Below are 22,372 nucleotides of genomic sequence, written 5' to 3'. Positions count from 1 at the left end.
TGTGACAGCACCACCAATAGCCCTAAATAGATATATACAGAATGGTATGAAGAAGAAGCTGAGGCTGATTTCTTTCAAGCCCACACTCTAGATTCACACAAACTATGAGTGACAAGCGTGTCCATGTGATTACATTCATGTGCAATGGGCTAATTTATTTACTTTGTTAATTCATCCAGATCGGTACAGAAATACAATAGTGGGTGTAATAAACATGAGCAAAGTGGATTACTTTCTTTATCATTGATTTTACAAAATGCCTTTGGGGAGAAACTAGAAGTTAATAGATGAAGCAAACATTGTAATATAGGGTGCGGTATAGATTTTCTTCTGCTTGTGTTTTACCATTTTGAGAAATTGTGATAAACGATTTAATCATGCAGAAATGATCGCAGAAAAAAGACAGGAAAACAAGCATTTCCACTATTTAAGGTTTAAGCAGAGTAGGAGAGGGTGTAATATTACCAGCGGTGCAGTCAGAAGTGCTTGGTGGCAGTGGCAATCGTGAAATTTCAGCTCAGTGGTGCATTTTTTAGGTGATGCACAGTAAACAAAAAAAAGTAATACTTTTACAAATCGTTTGTGGTGTAATGTCCACATGGTAGTCTTTTTATATGTTGTTCTATTGCTGCTCCAGGTGTTTGAACGTGTCTGAGTGCTGACCAGCGTAAGGAAAAAAACAACATATTTAATCACTTTCTGATTATCATCACCATTAATATTATTTATAAAGTTTTAGATGTGACACTTCGGTGTAGGCCTATTTAATGTTTTTCGATGAAAATCTTGAGTTCATTTTTTTCTCTTTTGCCTGAAAACTGAAAGCCATTTTCTTCCAAAATATTTCAGTGACATCTCTAATAAACATAGTTAACTGATGGTAACTGTGTACTTGTCTAATGTTAGCTAAGTCCTACATACATTTATTTCACATTCATGAACTCAAAACATTAAGCGAGGTTGCCGCACAGGTTCAGAGAGTTCAAAACACCTGCGCGGATCATTCCAGATGTGTTTGTGTTAAGATGGCAGGTCTGGTACTATAATATTCTCAGAGTAAACATTACTGGATATTGTGGCAGTATAATATTGTGTAGAAAAGAATAAATTATTATATTGCACAAGCCTGTTGTCCAGACAAAGTACAAATTACACAACAGGAAAAATGGCATAACTGTAAGGTTTGTGGGTTTTGAATGAAAGTTCTGGCAAACAACTACGGCTTTTGTGTTAACCATGCTTTCTGTTCGGACGAGAAAAGACATAATTATGAGCTAGAAACAACTAACATAAAACAGTAACAATCACAAGTGATCTGTTTCTGATGAAACACCATGCTGTAAAGCTCTGCATAATGCTTTCATATTAGTAATATTAGATCTCCCATTCAATATTTTAACCAAAAGCATGCTTATTTAACATCTTTGTGTATGTGTTATATTCCCTTTCCTGCTCTGTAGACATTCGTGAATGATCTTCGAATCCCTGACCAGACCTACATCACCCTGAAGCTCTCTGATGTTGTTCGCTTTGGATATGATATCCTTTTCAGCACAAGAGCAATACAGCTGTTCCCAATCCGAAAAGAATTTCTCTAATGTTAATCCTCTCTTTGATATTCTGCTAAGTGCTAAGCTAAGAAAATCTCCTGCAGCTTTATGTGGTTGTACACTAAATGGAAAAAAAAGGACTGCGCATGCAAGAAATGCTGTTTAGACAATAGCAAATGGAGCATCTTTCTTGTTTATGAGACAGATTTTTTTATGCTGTTTGCACAGTTAAGGACAAAGTTATACAAGACACAGCTTTATTTTGTAAAAGTCATGGTATAGACACTATAAATGTCAAAGAAAAAAGCTTGTTATCTTTATTAATTGGTCTAATGCAATACTTCAGTGCTGTGCTTCAGTGCTGTGCTTCAGTGCTGTATTTTGCTGTCTCATGCTGTGGACTTCATATGGCTGAGTAATATCTTAACTCTCCTCACATTCTCATGTTTACATCATGGAGCGGAGTCAACACAAAGTCCCAGAGGAGGCTCTTAAGGTATGTGAGAGCATGACATTCCAATGTGAGTGTCTGTACTTGCTAAACGCAGGCTGGTTGTCAATCCGGTTCACTGTCGTGTTAATTACTGCGGTTCTGGATCACGTTTAGGGAGGTGCGTGTGTGCGTGCCTGTGTGTTTCCAGTTTATGAAACGCAATGCCATGTACTTACTCACATAAATATGCTGTTTTGTGTGTTTTCTGGCTGTCAGCATGAGAAGTACACGAGTCAGCTGCAGGTGGGTGTAAATCCTCTAGAGCTCGGGAAGACAGAGCAGGTGGACGAGAAGACCAGCGCTGCAGATGTGCCGCATTCCAAACACGAAAAGAACGAGCGCAAATCCAATACGGGTAACACCTACTGCCTTACCTGTGTCCTCCGTTTGCCCCTAATCTGGTCATCAGGTGGCAGTCAGCATGGGCTAGTATTACATTATCATAATTTACAATATGTTCATGATGTTGTATCAAAAATTACGCCGTGTTTGTTTGCACCTGGGTGAAACTGGCCACACAGCTCAGCTTTTTGTGTACTTACAGAAAAACTCCACCCACATTAAACATGTTCTTATTGAAACATATGTGATGTGCTTAGTGATTCTAGTGTTGGATGCTGTTGTTTTTTTGTTATTCTTGTGAGAACTTAGTGGCTGTGTGCCGTGCTGATGTCATGGGGGACGCTGCTAGCGCAGATACAGCGTTTAATAGGAGAAAAATTTCAGCAATCTCCTACATAAGTAAAATTACTTAAGTTTAATTACTAAAGTGCTGCTGAATCTCTTTTTATTATGTAGAGATGAAGGCTAACCCACTCGCACCGATATCAGTGAGTAGTCGAACGGCATTGTGAATAATGAAGAACAGTGAAAATAGACCAACATGTCAATGAAATAAACCAAAAAAATTACTTAAAATTGAATTACAAAAATAAATCTTTTGCCAAATTAAAGCTCACATTTTGATTATAAATATTGATATGCAAGTCCTTCCAACAAAGTTGATTATATGGCATATTACATATAATAACTTTAGTTTTAGCTTTTTCATTTTAGTTTAGTAATAGTTTAGCAAAATTAGCATAGCTACCCAGCTACTTTAAAACAGCAATGTCCTAATGTTAGCTAAATAGCTTTGTTTATTAGTTAACGTGACATCTCCAGCATGTTAGGCTAATTACTTTTTATTCTTAAGTAACCCATATTACTTGAAATGAAACCCTTTAACCATGTTTGCTACCCGACTATCATAATAGCAACTAAAGATGGTGCAAATAGTCAACAGTTTTATTTTCATCTTGGTACAAATGGCATAAAATTTACGACAGATAGTGATGATATTCTTAATAAAATACCAGAATGTAAAAGTAAATTAGATATGCAAAAATTTCTGTTCAACACAAATATCAACTGATGATATTTTAAAGTGTACATGATAATAATATTGCACATGTTGAATATCATAGGAAAACTGTAAAATAGTAAAACTGAGGTCTGTATAATTGATGATGAGCTTTCGTGTTCTCAGACTGTGTTATCTTTGCCAAACTGAATCCCAGCCCATTCTTAAGCTGATTCTTCATTAATTCATTGCTTCTCTGCTTCACATGACTTTGGTTGCTAGGCGGTGTTACTCTGAGGTTTATTTGAATGTGGCTAATTGTCAGGAAGAAGCTCTGCAGGCTACTCTCTGCTCACTCCATCTGTGAAAGGTGACAGCAGAATACTGGTCTAAAGGAGAATGTGACCTTACTGTGTATTGTGGAATAGTGTAACAGTGTTTTAAAGGAGTTGCTATGGGAATGGATTTGGATTTGTGACTGCTGGCTGTTTTCCTGATCAGATGAGAGGATTACTGTTAATCTGTGAAACTGAAGCATGTAGTGCGAGTCCGTGATCTTGTTAGTGCGATGGAATTTGTCTGTAGTGTTCATAGTGACCGTGTTCAAAAACAGGTGAAGTCTTCTTACAACCCTAACAACCCTAAAGTGGGCAAGTTTTTCCATTCTGGGCAAGTATTTTCCTATCAAGAGTATGTAATGAGTATAGCTTATGTGTTCACGGTTGTTTCTCCAAGTCCGCCATATCCTTCCTTCCTCTTAATCCTTTAATCATTTCAAATTTATATTTTAGTGTCGTGTAGTTTGGAATGGTATTCTGGTTTCATAGCACACATTTAGCCCTCTTTTTTGTATTTTAGATTTTTACAACATACTTCCACTTTTTTTTAAATATGAAGAATGTTGAGTACGTTTACAAACAATTCTACAATTCCATGTTGCGTCATTAGCTAGTCTTCTGTGTCTGCTAGTTTGTTACATATACTCTAATGCTTGAGAGAAATGAAGAGTGATTTAGAGGTTGGTTAGAAAAATGAGACATGTAGACACACTTGTAGAGATACTACACATATCCAGTGATCTGGAAAGTATATATGCAGTGAACTTCCAGGAGTCTGTGCAGGACATCATTACCCCAACGTTCAAGAGATCAAGGCGCAGTAAAAAAGTTCCAGGCGAGATTTGTATTAAACTAAGTACTTTTCTTTATAAGCTCTTAACATTCGTATGCAATAATAACATTCATAGCTGCATATTAGAGCCTTTAAAAACTGTCATATTTCATATATTTTTTTCTTTTTTTTTCTCTCTCTCTTTTTTTTTTTGACACCACAGCAACATCGCATAGGTTTTCCCAGACTGCCGTACAAATTCCTTTGGGGTTTTAGAAAGTTTATTGCAGGGCTTGTCTTTCTGAAGTGTCTAATCTTGGCTTCAAACCTGAACCCACTTTTATGGCTACTAGAAACTAGCTCAATGATTTCACTTCCAAGTTTAAAAGGATATGTTGTGGTCTTGTAGCCTGGCAGAAGTTACTCGTAGTATCTCTTGCCAGGCTACAGCAGTTTCGGTGGAATATGGAAGTGACACAGTGCTGACTCACACTCGGGTGTTGCCCAGCCCTGCCCAAGTGCTAGCACCGGATTGTGTACATACCCAGATTCAGTTATGAATGACATGTGCAAGCTCAGCATTCTTCAAAAAACTCCGCGGTATCTGCTTGCGGAAAATGAAATAAAAGAGTATTTTAAATTGATTGATATTTACATCTATGGGGTGCTTGGACATTGTTTGTCTGTGTAAACTGTCCTCCTATTCGTGCTTCATAGTGTCACTGTGTTATGCTGCTTTAGACGACTCGGCATGGCACTTCAGCTGTGATGGACAACAGGCTGTGTCTTTTTGTGTAGCTTGTTTCCACACAGAGAGGATTCCACACAGTGAAACAAGTGCTACATCATTATTCTGCTTTTAACTTGGTCAGGCAGGGTGCCATTGCAATGTGGGTCTGAGCAGCATTTGTATACTTGCTGTAGCTTTTTTATCATTTAGTTGTTTGTTAATGTTGTCTCTGCTTGTGTAAATACAGATATCACTGTCCCACTATTCCATACTGCTGCCTCCACACATCATTTATGTTTCTTTGGATGAAAAAAATTGTTGTTGTTGTTGTTTTTTTAATCATCAACTCTTTGTGTGGCATTCAGAAAAGGTTTTCAGATTTAGCTCAGGTTCGTCAGTTACTACAGTTATACCTGGATTTACTATGCCTTAACTCAAACAGCTTATCTGCTGGTGCACCTGTTACAAGCTTTACAGGCTAAAGCGAATGAGAGAAAGTTTATAGTGATTTAACCTCCGTGTTTAAGGTTTCTGTATATCTGTCCCTGGCTCTTTCTTTATCTCTCCTTTCTGTCCCTCACAGAGCCACCAGTCTTCAAGCCCACTCCTTTGTATGGCCAGCCGTCATGGTGGGGTGATGTTGATGAAGACAACAAGGGTGAGCCCGGTGAATCAAGCAGCAACCTCAATAGTGCAGGTCTGTAACTTTCTAACTATACAAAAAAAGCTTTGACATTGTAATAGCATTACTGCTGTTTTGTCCATTTTGGTGCATTACACTGAAATAACTAGTCTCTAGAAAAACACTGGTGAATTCTGGGGTGAAAAGAAAGGCTTATTGAGTAAGGACAGTTCTGTTAACAGCAAGCCACAGTCTTGTGATGGATTAGCAGCCGTCTAAGCCGTCTAAGGGGCATTGTTTTCTTCTGAGGCAGTCTGTCTTCTCTGGTTCTATAGATTAATCCTGTACTCATATGTATTTCAGCAGAGTGTACAGGAAACATCTGTAGTACAAACACTGACACAGCCATATATTTTAACAATGAAACAGGTTTTTCCCAGGTCTGCATTACTGTTATACATTATATTATATGCCCCCAAAATACAATTTAGGCTGTGGGAATTATTACCCTCTGCACTGATACACTATATGGCCAAAAATTTGTGGACACCTGACCATCACAGCCATATGTACGCCTTCCCCAAAACTGTTGCTGCAAAGTTGGAAGTAAATGATTGTCTAGAATGTCTTTGCATGCTGTAGCCTTACAGTTTTCCTCGCCTGACGTCAGTGACTAACCTCACTGATGCTCTTGTGGCTGAATGGGCAAATCCACACATCCGTGTTCAGAAATGTAGTGGAAAGCCTTCCCAGAAGAGTGGAGATTATTACAACAGCAAAGGGGTTGGCAAAGGTCTATATATTCCAGTTAGCACTGGATTAAAACATAAAATATTCTTGGAGGTCAGTGTGGCTAGTTTCTAGATTGATGTTCATATGCTAATATCTTTTCACAGAAAAACAGAAGGAAGACTCCAGACAAGAGTTTAATGGACCCTCCTCCGAACATCAAGGAAAGACCATTTACTCCAGTCGAAGGGATGCAAGTTACTTTGAAATTACCACCAAGGAATTGCAGTCAAGGCCCAAAGCTACAGAGCAAGAGGTCCAGGTGATCCCAACAAAAGACACAGTCAATAAAGCACCACCTACACCCCCTGTAGTGCAGAGCCACGCCTCCTTCACCATTGAGTTTGATGACTGCACTCCCGGAAAGATTAAAATCAAAGACCATGTTACAAAATTCTCCTTCCGCCAACGCAAGAACCCCAGCAAGGAGTCACTTGTCACTCCAACAGAGGTGATGTCATCAGAGAGCAAGGTGGCTGATTGGCTGGTACAGACTGGCACAAGCATGATGGGAAGAAATTCCAGGTCAGATGATCTTTACACCACCAAGAGTGACCTTTCCAAAAACAGAAATACTCTGAAAGGTGAGTATCAAAACTACTGAAATGGAATGTTTGTACACAATTGTGGAGATTTGCTTTCCTTAATAGTGGCAATGTAATTGGTAGAGTGATTTATCTCAATGGGGAAAAAAATTCCCAGAGATTTTTTTGTCAGATTAAAATAATTAATTACTTGAAAGGTTTGAGCGCTTGACATGTCACAACTTGCAAAAAATGGTGGTTTTAAGACAAATTTTAACAAATTACAAGTACGGTGTGTGTGGGTGTGTGTGTGTGTGTGTCAGGTGAACACTTAAGCCCTGTCTAAAATCACTATAACTATTCAAATACTGTACTGTACAGGGCGGCTGTGAGGGAGCTACCTCACTAAATTCTGAAAACACGTAGTGAGTGCACTGAAAATGCATCATCATAATCTGTTACCTTAGAGTCAAATATGCAGACTGAAATCCTGAAAATACAGAAGTGTTAAAAGTGATATTCTATATTAAATACACAACTAACAACTGCCTGATGGCCATAGGTGAGTTTGCAGTCACTTTGCAGTCAGGGTGCAAGAGGGAGACAACGAAGCTTAGGCTATATATAACTTCATCTACACTGGCTATGTAAATATAAAGGCATCGGAAACACCTGGGGTGACCAACTCTCCTACATGTCATAAGACAGAACTGAAAACTGACAGTTGGTCACACATCCCTTTTCATTCATTCATTCAACTTCAGTAAGCGCTTTATCCTGATCAGGGTTGTGGTGGATCTGGAGCCTGTCCTGGGAAAGCTACGTGTGAAAAGGGAATACGCTCTGAATGGGACACGCATCCTGCACAAAGAAAACGGTTAAAAGATTACAGGGGTAATATAGTATAAAATTCTTTTCTGTTAAAAATATAACTAAATATACATAATTTTGTTCCTTGTTCCTATTCTTTTAAGTATCAAATAAAACAATAAAAAAAAGAAAAAAGTGTGTAGGATGACACTACTGTTCATAAGCACTAGTGGCTACTGGCATTACATGTCATGTTGCTGCTGATTTGCTACAGGTTAATGCACTGCATGTGCTGTCTCTTAAGTCACAGTTAAAATCTCTATAGTAAGTTGCATCCTGCCATTCTGTGGCATTCTGTTGGCCAGATAAAAGGGGTTGTGTAAATATGGACCAGAACTGGGGTTTCACTCATCTGGATGTCTTGCCTTGTCCTGCAAAAGCTGCCCTGGTTTACTTTTTGAATGGTTACGCACCAGGAGGCACCCAATAAAATTAACCACCCAAAAATCACAAACTGCAAAAGAGGAAATGAAAAGAAGCAGAAATCACCATCATGGAAGAAGGTTTTTATGCACCTTGGATATTTAATTGAGATAAGCAGAGGAGCCTGGTTTAGACACATTACTTTGCATGTGAGTGCAGAAGCAGCGGCCACAGGAGTGGCATTATTCACACACTCACCTTCAAAGTACGTCTGGAGGAATAAAAAGCCACATCCACTATAGTTGGAACGTCAAAGCCAAAACATCCCTGTCCATCAGGTTTCCAAGTCAGACTGTTAAACATGTATGCACACTGACTTTCCGCCGTTGTGTGATTGTGCTTTCCGCCATGCCATGGGCTGCATCTCAAATTGAAAACTTGAGCATGCATTCAAAAGTATTTACTAAGCTAGAAAATCCAGAAGACTGGTACATAAGACTGACCTTTCTGTATGTTTGAAGGTTCCTTTAGAGGTTTGTACAAGTCAAACACTAACTGTGATAGAAGGAACAGTTAGTGTTGTTACTTAGTAACTGTCTAGATTAGTACAATACTAGTTTATTTAGTGGCGATAGATAGACGTGGAAATTTGTCTGTTTCTACTGCAGAATTTCTATGCTCCTGCATCGTGTCAGGTTAGTGGGGGAAAAATAGCATGCACACTCTTCATTTAGATGTGGTTTGATTGAATGTGACAGTTTTCAAAATCTGTTTTCATAGAGCAACATTTTCTAATATTAATTTGTGAAATAAATGAATAAAACAGAAGAGGAATTGTGAATTTCATCTCATGATCCCGTTTGTAAATCAAGTGACCCCACGTGGGGTTGTGAGTTCTAGTTTGGGAAACCCAGGTTTCAATTTCTATAAATGTAAAAAAGTTTTACTTCCAACAGTAGGGGGTGCAAATGCTCCCTTTGCAACACCTATAAAATCCACTATATGGATGGATTTAGTAGCTCTTTGTGCTCATATTTATGAGGTTGACTGCTATGGTGTCCAGGGTTACCGAAAACAACCCAGTAGTCCCAAATATGCCCCAAAACCAGCAAAAAATTCCAGTTATCCCCCTTAATAGACATTTTAACAAAGCAATTAAAACACTGTGGTTTCTTTCATATATATAAATATATATATATATCTCCATCCTGCTGAGTCATGCTGATGCAACTGTCTTTGTTAGATGGACACCATCATGAGGACGGAACACAAAGCGACTCTGAAGATCCTGTCTCAAATCCTCAAGACCTCTCAAGAGAGTTGACCCCCCAACAACTTTTCACTCCTCCAGAGAGAGAGGAACCTCCCATGACCTCCACACCACGTTATCAAATTCAGCCTAAAAAGGACCCCCAGCAAGCTTTTGTCATCAGTTTCCTTGATGATGATGTACATAAGAGTCGCTCTCAGTCCTTTACAAGTAACATGTCTCCAGCAGAATCCCATGTGGCCCTCAAAAGAAGAACAGAGAAGACAAAAGGAGCAGTCCAATCTGGAGTGAGTTTAACCTCCTCAGCTGTACAGAGCGCACCCACTCAGCGGTTTACTATTCCTCTCAAAGGTTCTGATGGTTCTCAGAAAGCTGGATTGCTGAGAAGAGAGAAGAGTGATATTCTAGCCAGTAATTCGAACTTTTCTTCTCGCTCAGCTTCCTCAAGACCATTTGGAAGCGTGGGTCGCAAGTCCAGACTGGCACTGGATTTTGTGTCCGAGTTTCTCAAGGTGTCAAAACCCAGTTCCACAGCGAAGTCCGAGAAGTCTCTATCCTCTACACGCTCAAAGGCTTCCAGCATGGTCTCAGAGGTAGCAGATAATTCTACCCAGTCTCAACCCTCAGCCATGGATCAGACTTATATCTTATCAACCTCCCAACAGCTAGAACCTTCAAAAGCCCTACATACATCCACATCTACCAGTTGTACAGATGAGAAGACCCCTAAAGGTTCCAGGCATGAAGAGGAGGACACCTTGAGTGATGCTGGCACCTACACCATTGAGACGGAGGGACCTGATAAAGAGGTGAATGAGGCGCGTAACATGATTGATCAGGTATGTTCTTTTTGAATCCACTGGTTAGTCTGATGTGTGACCCAAACCCATTTCATTCACCAACAGTTTCTTCTGCTCTGATGCAAAAATGCATGTGCACGCTCATGTTTACCCTGCTTGTTTATGGATTTGCTTCGGTCAAATCAATAATGCTCGTTTACAATTCTGCGCTCTTGTACTTGCATTTCCTTCTTCTTGCGCTCATATTTTCAGTGCAACAAACCTGCCAAAAGTTATTCACCGAGCAGAATGGGTTACAGTGATATTGTTACTCCGACACCATATTGGTAATGCTACATATTGGTAATGCTTCCAGGAAATTACGGGGTTAAATAACACATTATTTATTTCGATCTTGCCCAAGTTTCCAAACTAAATGATTTATTTGATGAATAGCTACTTTTTTAATTAGATTAGAATGTTATAGATAACTGAAGATAATATCTTGGCAGTAAAACTCCAGTAGACATGCATGTTCAGTTGAATTGAATTTTTTATTTATGTAGCGCTTTAAACAATGGACATTGTCACGTAGCAGCTTTACAAAAATCCGGATATAGATTCAGATCCATAATGAGCAATCACTTGCTTAAATGACATGAGGAAGAAACCTTGTGAGGAACCAGAATCAAAAGGGAACTCATCCTCTTCCTCAACTGTAAGCTATAAAGTCAAACAGTACTGAGTGTGTTGGAATGATCTTCAGTACAAGCATGTGAGAGATTCTCGCTAGCATTACCAAAATTAAGAAATTAATGAATAAAGAAATTTTCTGTTATGGTTCAGGTTGAACGTTTCACATGTTTTTCTTAAATATAAATATAATTGAATAAAGATTTATTTTGGGATCTCTTCATGGTGGCTATTCAGTTTCAGGGACTCAATACAGACACATTAAGCACATTAAAATCTACAAATAAAATCTACAAATAATTAAAAGGTCTACAAGGCATGTTATTTAGCTCCAATCAGTTTTTTTTTTTAATTCCTTTGTTTCTTTCTTTTTTTCCCAAATATCAGAAAATTGATTTGGATTTTTTTTTTTGCAGACAGCTTTTGCTAGTTTTAGTTCTAAATCAAAGTTATGTCTGCAGTGTAATCCATTTAAATCTAACTCATATTTGACTGATGTTATTATCCATCAAATTAATGTCAAATTATAAATTTTTTTTCTGCCCGTCAAACCTTTTGCCAGCCCGTGGCAGCTCACACATCCTTTGTTCCTGACAGGTGTTTGGTGTTCTTGAGTGCCCTGAGTACAGCAGTCAGCCTTCAGCAGCATCAGTGTATAGGTCTGTAGAGGGTGACAGGGAGGCCCAGGATATCCTTCCACTTAGTGAGAATAGTCCTGGCCCAACACTGGGTCATAATCCAGGCTATAGCGACCCAGCCATGGGTCCAGCACAGGTAACATTACACCTGGGCTGTAAATATTAATTATATGGGTCCGTATGTCAAAAACCCAATCAGCCATTGGCTTAACTGTCCACTGACTTCTCCATGTTTTGAGGGGGCCACGCATCTATTAAGTATGTTGATTGTGTCTGCATTCATGTTTACAAATTTTTTCACTCATACCTAATGTATTCAGTCATTTACTTCTTTAGTTTTGCATTGGAGCGGAGACTAATTTTACAGTCGTTAACAGTAGTAATTGAAGTCTTTCTCATCCGAAATCATTTTTTTTTTTTTATAAATACATTCCACGAGTCTTCATATGACTTCATATTTTCAAACCAACAATATAAAATAACAGTGATATATTTTCAATTTTAAGTTTAATGTGGAATCTGCGTAACTTTCAGTTTTTGCACTTCTGTGAGTTATGCCATTAAAACACTAATGTCATGTGAAAGTGTAGAAGCAGTGACAGGTTTATTGAGTCTGATGTTTTCATTTTAAAAAAATAACTTTAAACTTTTTCTAGTTACTTGTAGATGTAATGGTGTGGAGAGGCAAGGATCTGAACAATATTCACTGCATTTTTTGTTAATGCTGAGGAAAGTTACAATATGTGCAATTATTGTTATCTGTGTTGATAATATAACAAGGCATGATTATCATCTGGTGCTTGGCCTCCGTTATTACTCTTTGTAGCACCATTTACTTTAATTTTCTTCTGGGATCCTCTCAAAGCAGTTTCTGGTATTTGGTGGTAGTCTTTACTTCTTTCCTTCACATGGGTTATTTGGTGATGGGCGACATAAATCAGAGATGAAATGCTTTCAGGTTGACATCTTTTTATTAACAGTGTGTAGTGAACATGGTGGTCTAAATCAGTATTACTTCAGTATTTAGCTTTGATTCAAACAAATTCAGACATTGATGTATATTAATAATATTATTAATACTATTACTAATAATAATACTAATATTAATCAATTATAAATTACAACATTTTACTGGATCTGAATGTGCTGTGGCATCTATGTAGTCTTTTTCATCCACTTCACAGGCAGGGTCAGTGGTATTGACTACTGGGGACACTAAATGGGTTTCACGTTGGGCTAGTTTGGCTGACGGCTATTCAGACTCCGGTCCAATTTCAGGACAAATCGACATTTCTACACAGATGGGCCTTTCAGGTAGCAGTAAGACGTCCTTATTCTTGCTCACTTTTACACCAGCACACTTTATTCAAAGCAATAATTTAAATCATATTTTAACCTGTTGTTCAGGAGCTGGACAAATTATTCCTCAGTCTATGCATAACCGAACTAACGAGAGCACAGGAGCAGAGGACGGCCAGACTTTTAGAGCACGAAGAATTCTTCCTCAGTTGCCCACAAGAGGGGAGGGGCAAGTGCCACCACCTAGTATTCATGTACAGTCAGAATCTTACCTGACATATGACAGTGCAGAAAGGAACATACAAGGTTCACTGCAAAAAGATCATCAGAAACTGTACGTCGCGGATGATCTAGATCCAGACAGTCTGAGTGATGCTAGCAAGTCAGATGATGGTTCCATCATAGAGCAGGGTAGAAAAACTAGCACTGGAAAATCAGAAAGGACTTGTTCAGAGTTTAAGGCTGAGACATCATCTAAGCAAGACGTAATGGCAGACCACATGTTAAAGGATCAAGATTGTCCCACAAAGTTCTCCACAGCCACCATAACTAGACAGTACGGCAGCCGCAAGGCTGGTGATTCCAGTGTTTCTCCGTCTGGCAAGGATGCCTCTACATGCATGGAAAACGCTGTGTCGCTCATCAGACAAGAGAGCTTTACCAAACATCGGTCCAGTGATGACATTCACTTTATGAAATTGCCCCATATCTCAAGTCCGGAATCTAGCAACGATACAAATGCATTCAAAGGTGTGTGCAACCAAGACACTCAGTCTTACCTTAAAGAGACAGAGAATGCGCTTGCTGTTTTAGAGGCCAAACTCCAAGTGCAGAAGCATAACCGTGCCTCCTGCCCTCAGGAGGACTCTCTTTCTGGGGAATCAGATGTAGACACGTCCAGTACAGTCAGTCAGCGTAGTGGTAAAAATTCTGGTACTTCTGCCCCTATAAAGCCAGTGATCCTCAGTGAGCTACTGAAAGGGAAAAAAACTGCTAGCCAGCGTGCTCAAGAGCAGCTCTCTTCTGGAGATCCTCAGTCTCAGAAGTGCAGGGCCAGTTCAGGAGACAGTAACTATAAGGAATCAGGTAAGACCTCTCAGAGCGCCACCATTCATCAGTGGTCTGATGCTGTTTCAGACCAGGAGTCCAGCTCCCAACCTGTTCATAGAAAGTACACCATCCCCCTTCAGAAAGAAAGCTCTAGGAGATCCCTCAAAGGCACAGTGACCCAGGTGCTAGCTCGCTCTGGCAGCCTTTCTGCACCAAAGCCTACTAGGACGTCCATGCTACGCCGTGCCCGCCTAGGCGATGCATCCGACAACGATGGTACAGAGACTGACCGCACCTCTCAGAACTCTGATGCCAATCCGTCTTCCACCAGAACCCAGGAGAGCAAAAAGCTTTCTCGGCTGGACTTATTGGCTCTGCCGAGAAGGAGAACCGGCTCTTTCACTACACCCAGTGACACGGAGTCCTCAGCTGGTAGGACTGGCTTTTCCAGCCGTTCAGAGGCAGAGTCTGGTTTCTCAGCACGTAAGGCTTCAGTACCTGACCTCAAGACTGGTACGCAGAGGGGTTCTGGGGCAACAGGCAGGCAACCAATCATCCGTGGGCGATCCAGCAGTGCAAAATATGCTAGCAGTACAGCCAGTGAGTATGACACCACCATTGTAATTAATTATATTTTTAAATATCAAATCAAAATGTTTTCATACCTTTTACATTTATAGTTTTATCTACTTTCATTTAAGTTTTTTTTGTAGTATTTTTGGGGAGGATTTGTTTTCTATTTGGAAATGGTATTGGGAACACTTCATTTTAAGGACTACATAAAGGGTTAATCTATTTATATCATTACGCTCAAATTCAAGACTTCATGTATTAGTCTTTATTCATAAATACCTGCGTTACTACAAAACAGTTTATTAAAGACTTGTTATACAAACAAGTGAGCATGAATTAATAACTTAAATTCACCTTTAATTTCTAGTTAGCATCAAGTGACTGCAGTTTTTGACTTTAAGAGCTAATAAAAGTTGAATAAGTCGCTAATACTTTAATATGTGCTCCATATTCTACAGGTTCTACAGGTGAAATTCAGTCATCACTAACTGACTGTTTTAAACAAATCAATTTATGCCCCATATTTTACACTACCTAGAAACTAAAAGTCTGAAAGATGTGAATGTAAGAATTAATTCATGCACAATAGTTTGTACAACAAGGATTAATAAAGTGTTTATTGCACATTATCACAACTAATAATGCTAATAATTAGTCGTTTCCACACAATAGGTCTCCAGTTATGTAGTACTACATGTATTTATGAATGAAGACCTTAAATAACACCTTTAAAATAGTGCTACCAAGGCTTTTATCCTTTATACTACCAATGGATTAATACCATCTGTTTTTTCAAGTCCCTGACCTAGTGATTCTGTGCTACTTCTTGTTTTTTGCACAGCTAGGCCAGACAGCTAACAGGTTTTTTTTTTTTTAACTAGCGCTCCAGTTTACTAATTGAATGGGTTTCTAATACTAATTAAACTTTGACATTTGTACCAGCTAAAGTGCTACTTTCAGTTGTGACAACTGACTGTGTGAGCACTTTGTGGTCATTTTAAATCCCCTTTTTTTCAGTGTAACCTGGCATTCTGACATTTGGGTTTCTTCTCATATTTGGTCTCTTTCTTTTCCTTCTCCATTTGCACCTTTCTTTTCTACTTCTACTTGCCTTGGTGTTCCTCCCTCTCCTTAATGAAATTCCTTGGGGCAAGGCTCCAGGAGACGTCAGAAGGGCTCAGACTACGCCTCCACTTCAGAGGAGGAGTATGAATCTAACCATAGCATCGCTAAACATAAACGCTCCCACCATTCAGGAGCCTTGCACAACTCTAGAACCCAGGCCCCTGACCAGGTTCGGCCTCCATCCAGAAGCAGAGACTCTGAAGGGGAGGGACATGAGAGCGAAAATTTCCAGAACTGGACAACTCATAGTGCAGAGATTGCCAGGTAACAAAAACTGGTCAAAAAGGAGTCTTATACTTTATCAACCATTTTGACAGGTGATTGGTATTTCAAGTCGAGTACTCAAACAGGAGCAATGGATTACCCAATATTTAAATTAATATACCGATCAGCCATAACATTAAAACCACCTGCCTAATATTGTGTGGGTCTCCCTTGTGCTACCAAAACAGCTCTGACCAATCGAGGCATGGACTCCACAAGACCTCTGAAGGTGTGCCATGGTATCTGACATCAAGCCATTAGCAGCAGATCCTTTAAGTCCTGTAAGTTGTCAGGTAGGGCCTCCATGGATCAGGCTTGTTTGTCCAGCACATCCCACAGATGCTCGATTGGATTGAGATCTGGGGAATTTGAAGGCAAAGTCAGTACCTTGAAATCTTTGTCATGTTCCTCAAACCATTCCTGAACAATTTTTGCAGTGTGGCAGGGTGCATTATCCCGCTGAAAGAGGCCACTGGGGTGTACTTGATCTGCAGCAATGTTTAGGTATGTGGTAAGTAACATCCACATGAATGCCAGGACCCAAGGTTTCCCAGCAGAACATTGCCCAGAGCATCACACTGCTTCCGCCAGCTTGCCTTCTTCTTGTAGTGCATCCTGTTGCCATCTCTTCCCCATATAATGACACACATGCAGCCAGCCATCCACATGATGTAAAACAAAACGTGATTCATCAGACCAGGCCACCTACTTCCATTGCTCCATGGTCCAGTTCTGATGCTCATGTGCCCAATGTAGGCACTTTTGGCAGTGGACAGGGGTCAGCATGGGCACTCTGACTGGTCTGTGCCTACGCAGCCCCATATGCAGCAAGCTGCGATGCACCGTGTGTTCTGACACCTTTCTATCATAGCCAGCATTATTTTTTTCAGCAGTATGTGCTACAGTAGCTCATCTGTGGGATCAGACCAGACGGTTGTCACTGGTTGTTCTTCCTTGCACCAGTTTTGGTAGGTACTAACCACTGCATACCGGGAACACCCCACAAGACCTGCCATTTTGGAGATGCTCTGACCCAGTCGTCTAGCCATCACAATTTGGCCCTTGACAGAGTCACTCAGATCTTTAAGCTTGCCCATTTTTCCTGCTTCCAACACATCAACTTTGAGAACTGTCCGTTCACTTGCTGCATTAGGCATAGTGTATCCCACCCGTTGACATGCACAATTGTAACGAGATAATCAATGTTATTCACTTGTTCACCTGTCAGTGGTTTTAAAGTTATGGCTGATTGATGTATATTGATTATGTATTAAATTATTCATCTTTAAATTAATAAATTACTCTGCCCTGTGATGCTGCAAGAGCATTTTCACGTGTTAGCCTCACCCTCCCTGGTTGGTAGATGTCGTGTGATAGGGGAGAGTTAGCTAGTGGGTGGGGAATTGGCCAAACAAATATTGGGGATGAAAGGGGGTTAAAAAATTATTGTGCACAATTTAATAACATTTTGTAGCCTAAATGGCAAAAGATAGGTAGACCAATTAAATGAATTACATAAACACCAGTACTTTAAATACTTTTATCATAAGCTTTTTAGATTTCTTTTTGTTTATTTACCCACAGTGAGTTTGCAAATTCTGAATGATCAGTTATTTGATCACATTATTGAGTACTTGATTAGTAAACTCATTCCTGCCCATTTGAAGTATCTGAACAAATAGTGCTGTAATGATGTGCAATGTAGTTTTAATTTAGTTGTAATAATTTATTTACTTTAAACCACCTATGTTTATTTTGTGATAGGCTGAGTCAGGACCTGGCTAAAGACTTGGCCATCCTGGCCCAGGAAATTCATAATGTTGCTGGTGATGGTGAACCTCAGAATGCTGCCTCTGTTGATGCTGTGGAACCTGTATCTGCTATATCTGCCTGCAAGGAGGTAACCTCTCATTTTTCTGTAGTCTCTTACATTTTTTCTTACATTCCCAGAATCCTTGTAGAATTGTTTTAGATAGTTCTTTAAGATGCTCTTGTTGTGTACTTGTTTTTTATTCTCTTTGTTTGTGTTGTCCCTTGTAAAACATGCTTTTATGTATGGTACTTTCTGGTTAAATACAAGAAATGATGCTTATGTGTGTATGACATATGCCCGCACGTAGGGGTATTATGTATCATGGTTTAATTGGCTTACAGTTACGGCAACAGCTTCCTGAGACCAGCATAAACTACTCTAAAGTTCTACAAAGTTCAGCTATGTGCAAGAATCCTGACCAGACTGTTAGTGATCAAGGGCTCAAACACCAGAGCTGGAAACAGGAACAGGTATTTTAACTTTCTCAGACCATCATTTCCCCCATGTAACGCTCTTTCTGTCCTTTTGTTCCACATTCTCTGTCTATAAGCATTGTTTCTGTTTGGCTTCAGGTCGCTCTGGATAATTCAATGCTGAATCCTGTCTCCCAACTTTCCATGGCTATCCGAGAAAACACTGAGCAACTGACTGAGAAGCTCAAGTACGTTATTAAAGTTTGGTTGCACATCGGATAAGCGGGAATACATGTTTAGCTTTAGTTAGATTTAATTTTGTATGCCATCCAATAGACAAGTTAGTTCCTATTCTCACCTACATATAGCGCTCTCTCTCTCAGACTCTTAGCAGCATATAATGAAACTAAAGCCGTGTGTTAGAATGTAACAAAATTAAACATGGCTAGCTTTCAGTAGTGTGACTCTGGGTGGCGTGACTGTTAGCTAGCTATGCTGTCAGATTCACGCAGCTCCCTGTGGCCTTCGATTTCTGAATACTTATAGTATTAACATATAGCACTAGCCATATGTTTGTGGTATTAGTGCTACTGTATTGTACACATACATGGTGGATTTGGCACACTGCAGCGTTTCAGTTCACCACTCACTGGCCATCAGCATCATAACTTACCGTAATCCATGCTAGTGGTGTCCTCAAACAATAACAATACAACCAAGAAAGTCTTACTGTTATAGGTCACCTCCATGACCTCGCTAATGCTGAGACTTCAAGCCAATGTTGTCCTATTTTTGTCCACTAAGAAACACTTTTAGTAGCCTCCCCTTGTGGAGAGTGGTAAACTTGTTAAATGTTTCATGAGTGAGTGACAAAACCAGGCACCTGGAATGCATCCTTGTTGTTTGTTATAGATCTTAGTGACATTTAAATCCCTCCCATTCTATATGCTTTCAGACTTTTGTTCCACAATAAGGCAGAGGTGTGGGAGGAAATAGAGACAGTGCTCGATGCTGCTGATGATTCTCCACCTTTGGAAAGTCCAAACAAGGTTTGTTTATATCTCTGTCTTCTTGTTGTATATGTATCTGTGTTCCCTTAATTTCTTAACACACTACTTCTCTATTTAGGAAATAATGTCTATTATCCGAGATCTCAGGGGAATCCAGAAGCGGTTAGAAGGTCAGTGAATCATATTTATTGCTTCTCACTTTTGTGGTTTTGAAGCATGACTTGGATACTCTATTAAAGAGTGTGATATGTAAAGAATAAAAAAACAGTGGGGCATGCTGTTATAGGAGAACAGTCTGGGGTGGTTTGCAAGTGTTTTATTCTTCTTATACAACAGCAGTTTGCCAATGATTACAATTTTTAATTTGTGAATGAACGATATGTCATACTTTTATCTATTTATACAGTGGATATAAAAAGTCTACACACCCCTGTTAAAATGGCAGGTTTTTGTGATGTAAAAAAATGAAACCAAGATAAATCATGTCAGAACTTTTTCCACCCTCACTGTGAAATTACAGTGTATAAAAATTAAGTGAAAAACAATCAGAAACATTTTAGGGAAAAATAAGAAAACTTAAAAACTTAGAATAACCTGGTTGTATTAAGTGTGCACACCCCTACACTAATACATTGTTGAAGCACCTTTTGATTATATTACACCACTCAGTCTTTTTGGGTAAGAGACTATCAGCGTGGCACATCTTGACTTGAATATTTTCCCACGCTTTCTTACAAAAACATTCTAGATCCATCAAATTGTAAAGGCAATCAAATGTCACCCCTTGTTCAAGTCACCCCACAGATTTTTAGTTGGATTCAGGTCTGGGCTCTGGCTAGGTCGTTCAAAAACATTGATCTTCTTTGGGTTAAGCCATTCCTTTGTTGATTTGAATGTATGCTTTGGGTCATTGTCATACTGAAAGGTGAAATTCCTTTTCATCTTCAGCTTACTAGCAGACACCTGAAGGTTTTGCACTAAAATTGGCTGGTATTTTCTAGCTATTCGTGATTCCCTCCACCTTGATAAAAGCCCCTGTTCTGGCTGAAGAAAACCAGCACTAAAGCATGATGCTGCCACCACCATGCCTCACTGTGGGTATGCTGTTCTTTTGGTGATGTGATTTTTTTTTTTTTTTTTTTTTTGCACCAAACATACCTTTTGGACTTATCACATGCAGAGAGTAATCAGTACTTGTCAGATATTCCTGCAGCTCCTTTAATGTTGCTGTAGGTCTCTTGGCAGCCTCCTTGGTAAGTTTTTGTCTTGTCCTTTTGTAAATTTTTGAGGTACATCCTGTTCTTGGTGATGTCACGGTGGTGCCCCGTTTTCTCCACTTGTGGATGATGGCCTTCACGGTGTTCCATGGTACATCTAATGTTTTGGAAATTTTTTTGTACCTCTCTCTTGATCGATAATTTAACAGTGGGACCCTGTACAGGCTTTGAAAGCTCTTTGCAGACAATGGCTTCAGAAGTCAGATGAAACCAAGATGATGTGAAGAAAATTCTACAGAAAAAGCTGGTCTTTATTTGGGGTTAATCAGAATAATTTAATTGATGACAGCTGTATGATAATTACTTTTGAACATGAGACTGAATGCGATTGGTTCATTCTGAACACAACCACATCCCCAATTATAAAAGCGTGTGCACGCTTATGCAACCAGGTTGTTGTAAGTTTTTTATTTTTCCTTAAAATGTTTCTGATTGTTTTTACTTAATTTTTATATGTTGTAATTTCACAATGAGGATGGAAAATTTTCTGATGTGATTTATCTTGGTTTAATTTTTTTTACATCACAAAAACCTGCCATTTTAACAGGGGTGTGTAGACTTTTTATATCCACTGTAACTACATTTAATGCTGTGTAATATGCACAAGACAAGTTAGTTCCTGTTATCACTTATAGCAGCTTTAAACAGTTGTTGTCTCACCAGCTTCTGTTTTTCTTTCTCTTTTTCCTTTCTCATTTTTTTTGTAAGACAAAATAAATGCTGCTTGTCATGTTACCAAGAAAACAGAAGGCAAAAACTCCTTTGTTCTGAAGAATTTCTTGTGGTGGAAAACTTGCTGACTGTTACAATGTGATTGAGACTCCTAACAGAAAGCTTCACCATATCAACAACTATGCATTTTCTGTTGTTTTCTTTGCCTGTGTGTGTGATTTTTTTACCATAGACACGATAATGTATTAACCTGAGCGCTTTAATATAGTCTTGTGATTGGTATTATTGTCAGAGCTGTGGTGTTAAAGAAAATTAATTAACAGCTTCTGACCAAGAGATTTGAGAATTCAACAGCACTGTAGTATAAATCAAACATACCAAATTATTATCAATTAAATAGCAATAACACCCCCATCTTTTTCCTCTGCAGTCATCAACACAGTCATTGAACCCAGTGGAAATGTAAGTCTGGTCAAGTCTTCACCTGTATTAAGCCACTCTTCAGCAGGTCTAAGCAGCTTCAGAGCTTCTCCCAGAGACTGGAGAGCCACTGCTTCTCAGCGGGCTGCAGGATCCCCTGCCAGTGCTCGACGCTTTGTTAGGGGGAATGATGGTAGGGTTCTGTAGCATGGGAGTAAGGAAGTCCTTCGTCTCCTACTTTTCTGTATGCCATGTCTACTAAAGCTGCTCTTTTGTACACTAGTGACCAACGGTATGAGAATCTATTATTGGCTTAGCCTTAAGACTGGGGTTCGGTATTAATGTGTACATTTGCACTTGTGCTTGTGTATGTGCACGTGTGTGTATGTGTGTGTTTGTGTTTGTGTGTGTGTGTGTGTGTGTGTGTGAATGCGAGTGAAAGAGCACCTCTTGCACAGCAATACAAGGCTGAGAATACTAAGCTGGTTATTGGGAGTACTAGGGGATTAGGTACAGGCACTTCTGTTGGTGCCATACTTGTACTGTATAATATTTATAATGACACTGTATTTCAGTTTAATCATTTTGTTATTCACCCAGTGATTGATATGTGGTGGTAAAATAATAAAAAAAAAAAGGCATTAAACATTATTTAGGGTGTTTTATATGACGGGGTCATTAAA

The 22,372-nt window shown here is 39.3% G+C and overlaps 1 protein-coding gene across 4 annotated transcripts in view; it reads left to right on the top strand.

Moving 5' to 3' along the window:
• Positions 1–22,357, top strand: part of cep170ba (centrosomal protein 170Ba) — a 31,680-nt gene extending 9,323 nt beyond the window's left edge. For 2 of the 4 annotated variants that reach the window (XM_053237379.1, XM_053237378.1), the window contains exons 4-19: positions 1,461–1,541; positions 1,990–2,046; positions 2,260–2,398; positions 5,809–5,922; positions 6,744–7,220; positions 9,637–10,502; positions 11,733–11,909; positions 12,958–13,087; positions 13,181–14,722; positions 15,850–16,084; positions 17,849–17,984; positions 18,239–18,367; positions 18,470–18,558; positions 19,266–19,359; positions 19,439–19,490; positions 21,700–22,357. In XM_053237379.1, coding sequence (XP_053093354.1) covers positions 1,461–1,541; positions 1,990–2,046; positions 2,260–2,398; positions 5,809–5,922; positions 6,744–7,220; positions 9,637–10,502; positions 11,733–11,909; positions 12,958–13,087; positions 13,181–14,722; positions 15,850–16,084; positions 17,849–17,984; positions 18,239–18,367; positions 18,470–18,558; positions 19,266–19,359; positions 19,439–19,490; positions 21,700–21,896 — 4,515 coding nt within the window. In that variant the 3' untranslated portion in view covers positions 21,897–22,357. The remainder of the gene's footprint in view (positions 1–1,460; positions 1,542–1,989; positions 2,047–2,259; positions 2,399–5,808; positions 5,923–6,743; positions 7,221–9,636; positions 10,503–11,732; positions 11,910–12,957; positions 13,088–13,180; positions 14,723–15,849; positions 16,085–17,848; positions 17,985–18,238; positions 18,368–18,469; positions 18,559–19,265; positions 19,360–19,438; positions 19,491–21,699) is intronic. The other 2 variants (XM_053237380.1, XM_053237381.1) reach the window with 2 other exon arrangements.
• The last annotated feature ends 15 nt before the right edge of the window (positions 22,358–22,372 follow it).

The sequence above is a fragment of the Pangasianodon hypophthalmus genome, chromosome 10 (genome assembly GCF_027358585.1).
Source record: "Pangasianodon hypophthalmus isolate fPanHyp1 chromosome 10, fPanHyp1.pri, whole genome shotgun sequence".
Classification (NCBI taxonomy): domain Eukaryota; kingdom Metazoa; phylum Chordata; class Actinopteri; order Siluriformes; family Pangasiidae; genus Pangasianodon; species Pangasianodon hypophthalmus.
Note: the sequence above shows the minus strand (reverse complement) of the source record. Positions and strands in the feature narration are given on the sequence as shown.